Below are 15,492 nucleotides of genomic sequence, written 5' to 3'. Positions count from 1 at the left end.
CATAGAATAGGTAGATTTACAAAAACAAATTGTTACCTTTGGACATAGTTTTTGTTTCTTTCTATTTAATCAAAGCACATATTAGGGATACAATAGTGAATATTTATAGGATCTACCATGGTTTACGGTTTGATATGATTTATATTCAACGAGTGGTGTGGTTTTCTAAGGCTCGGGGATAGAAACCCCACTACGAGTTGAATATGAATCATATCAAACCACAAACCATGAAATATTATTTTATCACATGTTAACATCCCTTCCCCTTATTCATTTATGTTGCTGTATTGTTTGGAATTTTACTTCCTGATATTTTGTAAACAAACTACGTAGACTTGATGTTTATTTGTGACGTCACAAACGGCGTAAGAAAACACAGGATAAAAATCAAAATTGATGTAATGGTTGATATCCACTGGATAAAGGAGTAAACATGTGATGAATTCACGTACACTCTACATGTAGCTTCTCCGTAATCATTGAAACGTGTTGTGTACGGTAGAGATATGGAAACAAAATATCCACCGAGAAGGTATAAGACATTTTTAAGCGAAATAAGAATTAAAGAATTATGATACGCTATTATTGTTAGTTAACCTTTAAACAATTCGTTTTGCATTCTTAGGGACACCGATGTAGGTTCATTGTTAATAGTCAAAATAAGATTTGAGAGATCGGATGAAATACAATACAGATATTTTACTGAAACAAAAAATGGAGACAAAGAGGATGAATTTGTTTACAACTACTACCAGACTGTGGCAGATCGAAAGTTGAATTTGGGAAAATGCGGTACATTTTATCTTCAAACTTAAAGTCGCATTGTATATATTCATGTATATATCATAATGAAAAGAACACACCCTTATTACATGTAATTATATTCCCTTTTACTTCGATTTGAAGTAGTTTTTTCTGCAAACGCCTGTTTTATTTTGTTGTTATAGTCCCCTTTCGAGGGAAGTATTTGGCATGATCCTAACCAATCCCTACTGTTTGTTAAAGCCTGCAGTAAAACCATACTTTTTTTTAATTGTAGGAGACACATTCAGTGTATACGATGGTGTACTAAGACGAAAACCTACAGTTTGGGAATCAGTGAGCCATGTGATACGGTCCTATGAAAGAGAACTGGAAAAAGATCTTTCGACTTCAGCAAAATATTTATTTCCAAAATGGAAGCGGTTTTCAAATCAAGGAAAACAATATACTGGTTCTGAAATGTTGGAGGAGGTAGATATGCTGTACCGTGGACTCAGTTCTACATACTTTCAAACCTGTGAGCAGTGGAAAAAAGATGAAAATAAATTTCGGAAATATGTTGGAAAGGTAATACACATTTTGAACTCGTATTGTAAAATTATATTTGTGCAATCCTGCAATTAAATACCTTTCATCAGGACAAGCTAGTTTAAAATATCAGTGCGTTTTATTCCTGTCTATATGAATTTATTTCATGATGTCTAGGATTGTTGATTCCGGCATTATGTTCTCAGTATCCGGTGTTGTAACAAATACACCCCCTCCCCGTGTAGAATTTCCTCATCGAAAAACAGGTCTTGGTTAGACTTTCCTTCAGGAAATAGAGATCAGGAGACGATAAACCCGTGGAAAATTAATCCAAGTCCATCTTTCCCCTAGGAAAATGCGTTCCAATGAAGAATTTGTCCCAAATGACAGCACGCTTTCCCCTTTTATTTTAAGGTATCTATCCGTTTCCGATTCTATCACTAGAAATTACGAAACATTGAACATATATAATCGTATGTTTGAAATTCATTTTATACAGTTAGATCTTTGTCGACTTATGTAATCAATATATTAAGTTGAGAATAAGTATATGCATTATATCAATTTAAAAACAAATTCCGATCTAAATTTCATGTTTGAAAAACCAAAATAAAAATTTGTCTATTTGTTCAACTGTATTGGTGTTCATATCGTTTGCATCTTTCTGTAGTTACCATATTTTCTGCGTAATGTTATTTTGAAAGTCAATAAAATGACAGTTAAAAGAAGTAAAAGGAAAGCCAAATAAAATACAATAAACAGAAATACGCAATTTCCGAGTCGCCCAATAGTTCTTTCCCCTACTCTAACCCGGATCCCCACTGGAATAGTAGAATAATGGAAGTTGTTGCGCGATACACATGTCTTATAATGACCAGCTATGTTAGTGTTAAATTATTGAATTATTGTTTACACTAAACGGCACCAAAATAGGTACAATCCGGAAACAAGAGGATACTTTTTTGTCGTCCACTTGGGAAACTCCATACTGACTTTGTTCATTGGTGAAAATAATACACTTGGATGCTGCTTTTTTTAAAACCCAAGTTGGGATAGTCTAACCCGGATTTGTTCTTTCGGGGGTCTATGGTACAACAAGTAGACGAATTTTCAGAGAAAATATCGATAAGAAGAAAACCAATGGATTAGACCATACAGGCATATATAACAAATTTAGAACTCAGCAATTCAACAAAATAATACTAATCAGTTTATATGTATATGCGAAATATATGGTTTACAGGTCGTTATTGTCAAAAAGTATTATTTTGCCTCAGTATGAAAATTTTATGCAACGCATAATCTGATTAATCTTGGCAGTCACGTGCAAGGGAGGATAAAACTTCATATCTCCCTCAAATAGCACAATTATCTCCACATAATATTTCATCCCCTTCGGCATCCTCGTGCATTTTCCATGAATTTTACATCAAGGTAAACCTAGTTTATTGTGGCATCACAATAAGCCTGCGTCATTACTTTCATAGTTCGTACCCAGCTCAGTTAAGGGTTCTACTGATAGCTACATATGTAGCCGCTAAAAAACCACTCAATTTCGTTTATTATAGTATTTGGACTTTATCCTAAAACATATCTAAAACTCGACGTAAGTAATCAGGTTAATTTTGGAGGAAAGCGGGATTGAAATCCCTTCTTTTGCAGCCCCCAAATAATGCGAAAATTGAGCAAATTAACACAGACGCCAATAAAAGTTTTATTGACACCAGAATATTGTTTGTCATAGATAGTTATGTAAATTAAACACAAACTGATAAAGAAATCAATATTAATTAAAAATTAAAAATGCATCCAAGGAAAACATTGGGATGATGCGACTTGGTAATTGGCAAAAATTACGCTAAATATGGCGTTTCTAAAACACTGTCGGGCATAAAGTTTCTGACAACAAAAAATTCTGTTCATAAAATTTCTGATTTTATTTCAATTTTACAATAAATCAAGTAATATCTAAAATATTGAATTATAAAAAATATACCAAATGAGGTTAAGTCTGAAACCATGTCAAATTTTGCAACCCTACCCCCTCCCTTCCAGAAATGAATTCTAAGAGATACCATCAGCAGAGATAAACTACCGACCTTACCATAGCTTAAATGATTAGGTATTCCCAAATTACCACTTTGAACATTCAACATCACAATACTAGAAGTTTCTATGAGCCATTTAAGAATGATATATGGTGTGTGTTCTTGCAGTTGACCTTTTTGTACTCACAATGATTGCCTAAATATTTAGTTATTTTTCATACAATTCCCTGTAATAACTGAACCAAATTTTTTACTTATACACATTTCTTGATAGAAGTTGATATAATTATACAGTATAGTAAACCAAATATGTTTAAATAACCATTTCATATTTTAATAAATAATTAATATCAATGGAAAGAGACCCATGGACATCCCATCGATCACTAATTCCATCTAACCCATCTTGCCCTCACAGATAGGAGTTTAAGATTCCTAATTGTAGTTTCACAATAAACCAAAACCCCACTATTGGATAACTGAGAATGCATGCATATTGGATTAACCAACTGTAATTTCCCCCAATTGTGAAGGTATATGTGCGTCTGTCCGGTTGGCTGGCTGGCTGGCTGGCTGGCTGGCTTGACCTACTTTGTGACTAAATATAGGTCAGACAGTTTTCCGGGCTTTTTTCCATTACAGATACAGATGCTACCCTGATATTTAGTCAAAGGCTTCCTCTCGGAGGAAGACAAGTGCAGTTAACATTTCAGTTGGATCGGTACCAATTTTGATGCACCAGATCCGCATTTCGACAAATAATGTCTCTTCAGTGATGCTCAACCATATAAGTTTTACATTATGACCCCAGGGTCGAGGCCTCTGCTGGTGGACTGCTAGTCCCCGAGGGTCTCTACAGCCCAGTAGCTAAGTACTTCGTTACTAGCTTGAAAATACGGATGTATATTTAATTGCTGTGGTAAAATTTAAAAATTCATTTCAAAATTAAGGATTATCTTCTTCATGCATAGCTCTTATCCTTAGACGAATTTGACTCCATTTTTTTGGCACTCTGTTTCCCCCTAAAATAGTTCTTATAAGTCTATTGTTATTTCGGATTTCAAAAATTTCGGTTGAGCATCACTGAAGAGACATTATTTGTCGAAATGTGCATCTGGTGAATCAAAATTGGTACCGTATAAGTTTTACATCTAAATATTGAAAAAAGATGAATGTCTGATATACTCAAAGTTGTCTTTACAAATGCTGTCTGGTGTTAAAATGAAAAAAAAAATATCTTAAGCAAATATAGTACCTTTCTTGCTGTTGAACTAAATGTGTGTTGAGAGAAGGATATACATGTAGTATACATATCTTACTTATACATACAATACATAAATTTGCATATGAGGGGGCACATGCAGGCTTGTGATTAATTTACATTATTTTCAAAATGTTTTGTCAACTTGCATATTTGTGTGAAACACGAAACCCCAGGTTTGATACATTTCTTAGGTCACTGAAAATTCAACTTTCTAAGTAATTTTATACTATAGCCCAGACAATTATAATTCAACACATGCCCCCTTTCTATACGGTTCCCCCTATCCCTACATAGTACACAGATATTTGTTTTCATTACTTTGATACACGTAGTTCAACGTATGTTATTTTAATAACGATATTTCCATAATAAAAGAGACAAACTTGTGAGAGCTCGTTTTTACAAATGTGGTATACATATACATAACATCCGTTTATAATTGCATGTACAGGTGGGAGTTATATTTTAGGCACACATAGAATACACAAATACATATAAAATAATACATCCACTTTTTGTCGTGTGTTTAAACTTACCGATGTTATTATAAATCGCGTTGTGAAATAGCAGAGGAAATGTGAGATCAACTGTTGAATACAAATTTATGGCATTTTTTTTTCACTCACAAGACGAAACTGAGATTTCGTTGTCCAAGTTGAATGCATCCACCAAATTCCTCTTCTTGGAAAAAACTGTGGGTAGCCTCTTAATGACTGCATAAACAATATTTAATTTCGCAGCATGCAGCACTCGGACATTACGATGCATCAATCAACAACTTTGTTTACGTAGCGCATGTATACATGGTGGTTTAACATTTCGTTTGGCTAAACGTTCCACACAGACGAAATATTTGATCTACCATTATTACAGACATTGCTGTATAATGCTGATTTTGTCTAGGCGAGTCAGTCACAGCAACAAAACACTTTCGGAAGACTTTTGCGGAACTCGTACCCAGGAGAAATCGTACCCAGGAGAACTCTTACTCAGAAATCAGGGAACGAGTTATCCTAGAGAAGTCGTACCCGGATACGAGTTATCCAAGAGAAGTCGTACCCATCAATATCTGGGTACGAGTTCGAAAAACTTTGTCATTTTTATTTGATTTGAACATATATTATTGTCTGGATGTTATTACAAACGCATTGAACACAAGTTCTTAAAACTTAGATCGCCCTCTCCTATATGACAATTGATTACATTTATGATAATGTTCAAGGAATGAAACTCAAAGGTATATCAAAGGTCAAAAATGATTAGCTTTCATAAAGCAATTATATCTGTAGATATATAAGTACAATTGATTAATATAAACATGTATGTACAATTGATTAATATATGCATGTAGTACGTACAAAGTAATCGCTATGTAAATTCCATCAACTAAAAACAAGCAGATCTCTTTATAAATAACTGAACATAAGAAAATAATTTTCATTTTCTATGGTAATGATTGCGTTATCTCTCATAATAATACATGCATGTCATTTTACCAAATAAAAATATGGGTACGAGTTCTCCTGGAGAAAATTTTTGTCATTTCTGTCATACAAATCTGGGTACGGGTTATGGGTAGGTGCACGTACCGGGAAATAGAGGTTCGCTATAAAAAGAATATGTCGGAGGTTTAAAATTAGTGTTTAATTGCAATAATTATACTAATAATCGTCTCATGCCAAACGGCAATTCAAAAGAAAAACAACAACAAACAAGTATGATCATTGTATATTACAATTTTTATTCATTTGAAAGGCATGTCCATAGTAAATTACGTATACATAATGTATGCCATTCTCGGTTTTGTTTTCAAGGAGGAATCGCACCGAGGTTTTAATACCTAAAATGGTACAATTCATACTGAGATAAATTCGAATCAAAATCTATCTCCGGGATACCTCGTGCCAAGATTTTAATTCATTAAAAAGTTTTTTCTCTCCAGGAGTACCCATCCTCAGATTTCTATATTTTAAAATGACACAGATTTTTTCTCTTGGAAAACTCGTACCGAGATCTTTATAAAAAAATTGACAACGTTTTTTCTCTAAGAGAACTCATACCCAGATATTCATGGGTACGACTTCTCCTGGATAACTCGTACCTGAGTATGAGTTCTCCTTGGTACGAGTTCTCCTGATACCTTTCGGAAAGCCGTTTTGCGTTTTCAACTACTCTATGACGGAGTAAGAAATTCCGGAAAATAAATTCACGTGAAAATACACAATTTCTACTGATCATGTGGTTGCTATCCGTCGCTACCTTAAGGCCATCCGAGAAAAATCAAAGTGCTGTTATAAACACAGGGGCTAAGCCCGTTTTGGGCCAAAATTCTGTGATACCATAATTATAAAAAGGAGTACAACTCTAACTCAGATAAGAAATTAAACAAAATACACATATAGCACATGTTTTCTTTCTTAGGTATTTGAAGCGAGGGGGTACATTTTTATTTGGGTTAGAGTTAGACCCCTTTCTACATTTATGGTATCACAGAGTTCGATCCCAAAACTGTGGTTATAAATGTACCTCTCATTCGACAAACTTCGGCAGATTCCGGTACCCTACATCTAGCCTCAGATGTACATGTATAACGGAAAGTGATATGTACATGTAACAATGCGGTCGTCTACTTACTCTCCTGGAAAAACTTCCACTTTTAGAAAGTAGTAATCAGAATATGTTATTTAAATGAATTTATCGAGTTTTCCTTCGAAAACTGTCCTCTATTTTGACCCCCCATAATTCTTAAAGAGAAATAATTACAAACACTGGAAGTGTTATAAAAATATGTTTTAAAATGGACTGTATTTCGCCGGAGCTGTCAGTAGCTTCAGTTGATCTGTGATGTTAAGCATGTTGTGTTACATCACTGTATACGTACAATGGCTGAAAACATCATATATCTGAGGTTAGATGGAATCGACAGAGTGTTGTTCCTCCGTGCACTTTGCACCATATAACGTCACAATGAAAACGTACGTCAGAACATACAGGTTCTTTTAGTTATACCACGGCGAAAGTATCATAATATTTTGTCCTACCGATATCACGTGATAAGTTGTATGTACGTGAAAAAAAATTCTTGTCAAATGCTAGCCAAATAATTATATATTATTCCTCTATGATATCAAATCACTCCCAATTTTTTGTATATAGTATGCACGAAGGTGATATTCATTTTGACCTTGAATCACCTAATCTGATTGGCTGATGCGTCTTAAAATTAACATATGTACATAAATAATCTCATTATATGTACATAGACAGTGGCAAAGTTCGGGTGCATCTGCTATAACCACAGGGGCTAAGCCCGTTTTGGGCCCAAACTATCTGATACCAAAAATGTAGAAAGGGGCCTAACTCTAACTCAGATAAAAACTACCCACATGCCTCAATTACTCAGAAGAAGAAAAAAGCCACCCAGAAACTATGTGCGATATGTGTAATTTGTCGGTCTCCTTGAATAGATTAACTACTTGTATGCCAAATTTCAATCCATAGGTTCTTAACATAACATATATACGTCATCGTTCTCTCGATTTTCTGTGTTTATTTTCATTAGAAAATTTACCGGTCCAGGTCACTGGGTGATTTTTCGCCAATAACAGCAGAGAAATTCAAACTAGTGTGGAAGATTTCGGAGCTATCAATTAGAATTTCACAACGTTTGTTCTATAACGCTTAAAAAAAGTTTTCCAGTTTTCTAGATACATGTATAAACGATCTTCAGTTTTAGGGGCCATCCCATGAATTCCTTAAAAGGGTGATATAAAACAAAATTTGAAGATTTTAAGAGATAGGAAGCATCAAAGTGGTGTACATTTTTCCTTTCGAAATGCCTTATTACGTAATAAATTTTCATTTTGCTGAAATCAGTAGTTGCACAACATAAAAAAAAAACTTTTCTTCTGTAATGCTTATCAAATTATTTTTTGTTTTTGAGTTATTTGAAAAAATATACTTTTGACCCCTGAAGGACTTAAACCTAGACTTTGATATCGTTGAATTGGCCTTGTCTTTATCCACAATGTTTTTCTTTACCTTCTATAATGTTTAACAAAATATGTTTAGTTTCCAAGGTATATAGGATATTCAGTTTTAGGGGTCATACCCGAATTCCTTAAAAGGGGACACAAGACAAAATTTAAAGATGGCATATTGTTTAGAGTCACATTTCGACTAATCTATTTCTATATTGCTCTACAAAATGTTTTTCATTCAAGAAATAGAGGATATCAAAATTTCCCACATCATTCACTTAAATAATCCCTCATCACGCAATCAATTATCATTTTGATGACATCAGCTATTGTAAAACGTCAACACAAAAAGTTTGATTCAAAAAATGCTTGTAAAATTCTTTTTTAGATTTTGAGATATTTAGAAAATACTTGTGATCCCTCTCAGTCAATTATTTGAGCAGCTGTCCCTTAAAACTTGATATGGTCAAATATGTTTCGTCATTATCTACAACTTTTGTTGGATAATCCTTCAGAAAATGTTTTTAGTTGACAAAAATATATAGGATATTCAGTTTAAGAAGGCACCAGACAAAATTTAAAGATGGCATATTATTTAGAGTCACATTCTGACCAATCCATATTATATAATGCTCAACAAAATATTTTTCGTTTTAGAGATAGAAGTTTCGTATATTATTCCCCATGAAATCCTTTATTACGGAACCAATGTTCATTTCGCTGACATCAGCAATTGCAAAACGTCAAAATGAACAAATTTGCTTCGCTTCAATAATACTAAACAAGTTCTTTTTAGTTTTTGAGAGATTTTGAAAATACTTTTGACCCCCTCGGCCCCTAAAACTTGACATCGTCAAATGGGTCTCGTTATTATTTACAACTTTTCTTCTATATATCATTTCAAATTATTATATATTATAGAATATATGTATAAAAATTCAGTAAAAAATGTGACTTTTTTTCGAGTCCTAGCGAGCTCTAACTGTTTTGCCTTAAACAGATTTGAATGCTGCCATGTGCAACTATGGTGTCTCATTTACAATCGCTGAAAGTTTGAAGTTGATATCTTCATTAGTTTCTCATAACACTCACGGACAAAATATTTGTCGTTTAAGAGATAAAAGACATCAAAGTTTCATAATTTATTACCCTTGAAATTCCTTATTACGTAACAAATGTTCATTTCGCTGGCATCAGCAGTTGGAAAACAATTCTGCTTCATACTTAGATAATCTTATTGAAAGTAGATATGAATGGCAAACTAACAACTCAACTTTATGACAAACGGGTCGATTTCGACTTCTCCATCGTCAACTTCCCATATTTATGTTACAATATTCCATTATCACCAGCATGTGGTGTTGACATCTCTCAATTGATTCGATACTTAAGAGCTTGTTCTGCGTATCGTCAGGTTTTAAATCGAAGCAGGCTATTGACAAACAAATTGATGGTGCAGGGGTTCCAACAATCTCGTTTAAAGTCAGCATTTTGCAAATTCTATGGTCGTTATAACGATCTAGTTTGCCAATACAACCTATCACTGGGTCAAATACTGTCTGAAGCTTTTCAAGCCGAATGACACACTGATTTTGAATACAGATAACCCCGTTTACCTGATCTAGATATACACTGTACGGCTCACGGCGGGTGTGACGGTCGACAGGGGATGATTACTCCTCCTAGGCATCTGATCTCACCTCTGGTATATCCAGGAATCCGTGTTTGCCAGACTCTTTATTTCGTATTGCTTATGAGATTGATCACTGTTTGTTATCTTCACCTTTCAAACAACTTTGCTTCAATAATGTTTACCAAATTTTGTTTTAGTTTTTGAGATATTTAGAAAATACTTTGGACCCCTCTCGGCCCTTTTTTGACGGGCTGGCCCATCATTTGGTCGAAGAGGCATTGTCAATATCTACAACTTTAGTTCTATATCGTTTAATGAAATATTTTTAGTTTTCAAGATGTATAGGATATTCAGTTTTAGGGGTCATCTTTGATTTCCTTAAAAGGGAACCCAAGATGAAATTTAAAGATGGCACATTATTTAGAATTACATTTTGACTAAGTTATATTATATAATACTTTTCAAAATATTTTAGTGTAAGAGATAGCTGTGCTAACTCCGTTTACCTGATCAGGATATAGGGCTCATGATGGGTGTTACCGGTCGACAGGGGATATGTACTCCTCCTAGACACCTGATTCCACCTCTGGTGTGTCCAGGGGTCCGTGTTTTCCCAACTATCTAATTTGTAATCCTTATAGGAGTTATGAGATTTTATCACTGTTTGTTATCGTCACCTTTCATAGACGGCATCAAAGATGACATTAGCAGTTGCAAAACTTCATAACAAACGACTTTGGTTCAATAATGCTTAACGAATTCTTTGTAGTTTGTAAGATATTTAGAAAATATTTTTGACCCCTCTCGGACCTTTATTTGAAGGGTTGATCCCTAAAACTTGATATGGTCGAATGGGTCTTGTCATTATTCTATACGTTTGGCAAAATGATTTTAGTTTGCAAGATATATAGGATATTCAGTTTTAAGGGTCATCCCCTGACTTTCTTAAAAGGGAACTAAAGAGAACATTTATTTATGGCATATTGTTTAGAGTCACATTCTGAACAATTCATTCTCTTTAGTTTTTACGATATTTAGAAAATACATTTTACCTCTCTCAACCCTTAATTTGAGGGGCTGGTCCCTAAAACTTGACATCGTCGAACAGGTTTTGTCATTATCTATAAAGTTTGTCTGATATATCTTTTCAAATAATTTCTGCATAAAAAGATATTAAAGAAAATGTGTCCAAAATGCAGTATAAAATTGTGACGTTTTTTGAGTCCCAGTGAACTCTATCTTTTTTTTTTTGCGCTCATCTATGTATTCAGCTCTACAATCGCTGAGAGTGTCAGCTCGATATCTTGAATAGTTTCGAGAACCCTTGGGGACAAAGCGACCCTCTAAAAATCGAAAAAAACACGTCAATATCTTTCGTAATAGATAATACCTATCAAGTTCAAGTGAATGTTTATAATCCCTGAATATTTTACGAAAATCGGCCGAGGCATATCCGAGAAATCGCGTCCACAAAATTTGTAAGAATAATAACAATAACTAAATGAATAGCTTTGTTTAGATTTTGAAATGAACATTTTCAGCCGAAGCATCATTAGCGTGCCACACCTGCTGTAGGGATCTTTAGCGTGCCACACCTGCTGTGACACAGGGACTTTTTTTTTGGATTGCCTTCCCCTTTAACCTAGAATTTTCCGAGATAAAAAATACACACGTGAACTTATTAAGTGTTTGTAAATATATATATATTGTTAAATAAATCATCAAAGTACATCAATACAGATGTAAATGTATATATCTCTCTCATCGGTAATATTTGAATGTTTTTAAAAAAAATAATTTTTATTACTTTTCAAAACATTTATAAACATACAAGACAACTTTCACCCTTGCATTCACATAGTTGGGAAGAATAATTAAAAATAACATGAGTAGCATTTTAAAGTAACAGCAATTAAATCATTTGAAAAATGAAGTTTTTCAAAAAGACATTTCCATTTTGACCACCTTTTCAGAAAGACATTTGTGTTATAATATTTGAATATTTTTTCGTGATAATTAACAACAGAAATAAATCCAAGCTGCTATTAGCTTGGTCAGCCCGTATTTACATTTATAAAAAAAATATTAGGGCATGAATTGAAAATGAAGTACATTTAGTGATATTTTTCAGATCCCGACAAAGATATCTGTCTGCTACCCGGTACATGTATATCTTCATAAAATGGGGATCTCAGCTACATACAATGTATATATTAACAGACTCCAATATCCAGTGCATTTTTGTAGTCTTGTTTTGTCTCGGTATGATAAACAATTATTGCATGGATGTTCGGAAGATATGAAGATGTATTCACCCCCCAAAAATCACATTCCCCATGGGCGTTGCTCTAGGGAAAATGATTTTTCCTGGGTGAATACATCTTAATATATCCCTCACTATCATGCAATGAATGTATATTGTGATGTCATATGTATCGCGAGGTGCAGAATCGACATAATCATTACCAAGTTTATGATAAAGGATCATAAATCAGTTTAAGTACATTTACAAAGAGTTATCTACCCTTTGCATTTTCAAATATAACACTCAATGTATGTTTGAAATATAAAATTCGTTATAGTTGATATTTTTATCAAACTATAAGCGTATCATGTCAAATCATGTGTCATCCACTGTATAGACAACCTCATGTGAGAAATGACTCTTTTGTTGGTGAATAATAATGAGAAGCCTTTGATTGATATGCATTAAAGCTTACACACAAATCGGTAATAACTCATTGAGATTATTTTCTGTGTAACATCACCAAAGTTACAAAAGTGATGTAAAACACAAGCTCACAACCCCACCTATTAAAATATCGTTAGGTGACTTTATGCCGCCTTGATTTAATAATATACATTTATTGTAAAGGGCCTCCGTGGCCGAGTGATTAGAGCATCGCGCTCAAAATCACACGGTCTCTCACCTCTGTCGGCGCGGGTTCGAATCCCGCTCTCGCCGGCAAGTGAGAAAGTTTCCCAGTTTACTTTCGGAAGGTCGGTGGTCTCTTCCCAGGTACATTGTATCTGGGTTCTCTCTTCCACCAATAAAAACTGGGCGCCGCCATATAACTGAAAAATTGTTGGGTGTGGCGGAAAACATCAATCAATCAATCAATCATTTATTGCATGATAGTGAGGGAGATATGAAGATTTATTCACCCCCGAAAATAATATTCCCCGAGGGCTGAATGAATGCTGATTTACTTGATTGTTTTTGTATCTACCTCGAGTTTAAAGACCGAGAGTAACCTAGAAAAATTTACACCCCTACAGCAATTAAGCATATATGGCATGAGGGCAGGGCTTAGCAGTGTTATCAGAATAAGCAGCAGTCTGATGCTCGACTCTACACGTGCTCTGTAGCAGACGATATTTTGAGCAGGGAGACTGACATGATTTATCAAAATAAACTAAAGTTTTCCCGCATTTTTCTACCACTCTGCTCCATCTGTGAGGCACTGAAAGGATATGTTTATACTTTAACAAAACGTCACCCTAGGAACTACAAAATGAATTCATCATTGTTTTATCCATGTCTTTTAAAACATGTAGTTGTTTGATAATATACACAAAATATTGGTATATATGATATACTAATACTTATGATTTTCCTCTTGGTACCTTTCAATTATGAGAAGAATTTGGGGGGAAATTGTAGCTGTGCAATGGAGGACATGTGCATTGAAGGATTATTAAGAAACACTTTGTCCGTTATGATATTTGGAGACCTACTATCTGTGATTGTCTCTTTTGACATTGTAATGTTCACAAGTAAGAGTCCAGATTGAGAGTAATTTTATAGTGATGGTTGATCAATTGGACATATGTCATCATTGGTGAGAGACAATGGGAGTTACACAACTGGCCTAGGAGATTGTTACTTAACCAGACAAATATCTGCATGCTTGATATTATTCCAGAAAAAGGTACCAGCAAGCCTGCAAAACTCTGAAACAGCGATCAGACTGAACAGTCCTAATGAGTTATTTTTATAAAGTTAACCGATTTTTTTAAAGGAATGTGATTATACATAACTAATATAACTAAAAATAAAATCTGGATTTAACAATGATATATGAGTAAGTACTTTTTTTCCATGTTATACAGTGATTTGATTACATGTTTCCTTTGGTGCAATCCCTTTTATCTAGAACTAGACAAGCATGCTCGTGCAATATGTGAGTCAACATCCGGTGTAAACAATAACAAAAGATAATCACACCCACAAACTGCCAATCTCTAGTTTGAAATACAAATTTAGCCCTGCTTCAGATTTTTGAGGCCAAAATTAAAACTTCATGATAATCTATACCTAAAATAGATATGACCAATATATGCACAGTTATGAGGGGAACAAGCATATCCATTTTAAAATTTCAGTACAACAGCTTAATCTTTATTTTTGCAAAATAAGTGCTGCAATCTGAATGTGACCAGAAGATTCATATATTCCACCATCTTCACCGATTGGCTGTTTTTATACCCAATTGCCGGCCTTTAAATTTATGGAAAATACACGAGGCTGCCCAAGGGGTAAATATGATGGGGATATATGATGTTTGAAGGGCAATATGAAGTTTTATCATCTCTGGCACGTGACTGTCTAGACCAATCAGATTACGCGTTGCATAGAATTCTCATACTGAGGTCTAATATAATATCGTATACAATAGAAAAGTCGTCCATGTTTAATTGCTTAATTTTGGGGAATAGTATTTGCCACATACGGATGCATAGCACGAATGTAATTAGTTTAAATACTACAATTGCGCCATTAGAGTGATACATGTATTATAATGCATTATAATCAATATAACAATTTCTCGACGAATTTTTCCTCGGGCATTAAGTCAAAAGACGAAATAAACGATGAATGTCTAATTGAAAAGTAATACGTTTTCAGACATTAAAGGAAGTATTGAGACCAAAGATCCAAGATATTGTATCGGGGAGCTGTGATTTGATCAGCGCAGCTGGGATTCTTGCAATCTGCACTTCTTATACTATTACCTTGTCGGATGAAGAGAAAATTGGTTTGCTCAGGAGTCTGGAATTGAAAGTTGATATGGAAGAAAGGAAATCAACAAATCTAGAAGAAATATTCTATGAATATGAAGACGACACCAAGTAAGTTCTAACAAGCGGTTGTCTTACCAGTCAGGGTTTATAACTTTGTTTCATATGCCAATCTGACAACTTCCTAGGTCATCACACACTGTTCATGGATATGTTGCACATGGCTTTGGTATGGACCCCTTCACATTCTCCAAA

General features: G+C 34.3%; 1 protein-coding gene across 1 annotated transcript in view; it reads left to right on the top strand.

The window, feature by feature from the left end:
• The window catches only part of LOC125676423 (E3 ubiquitin-protein ligase rnf213-beta-like), a 357,493-nt gene that overhangs the window by 133,580 nt on the left and 208,421 nt on the right, over nt 1-15,492 (top strand). The window contains exons 9-11 of the mRNA XM_056160943.1: nt 626-792; nt 1,040-1,329; nt 15,125-15,348. Coding sequence (XP_056016918.1) covers nt 626-792; nt 1,040-1,329; nt 15,125-15,348 — 681 coding nt within the window. The remainder of the gene's footprint in view (nt 1-625; nt 793-1,039; nt 1,330-15,124; nt 15,349-15,492) is intronic.

Source organism: Ostrea edulis, chromosome 3 (genome assembly GCF_947568905.1).
Source record: "Ostrea edulis chromosome 3, xbOstEdul1.1, whole genome shotgun sequence".
NCBI classification, from domain to species: domain Eukaryota; kingdom Metazoa; phylum Mollusca; class Bivalvia; order Ostreida; family Ostreidae; genus Ostrea; species Ostrea edulis.
This window is presented reverse-complemented; position numbering and strand designations above follow the sequence as displayed.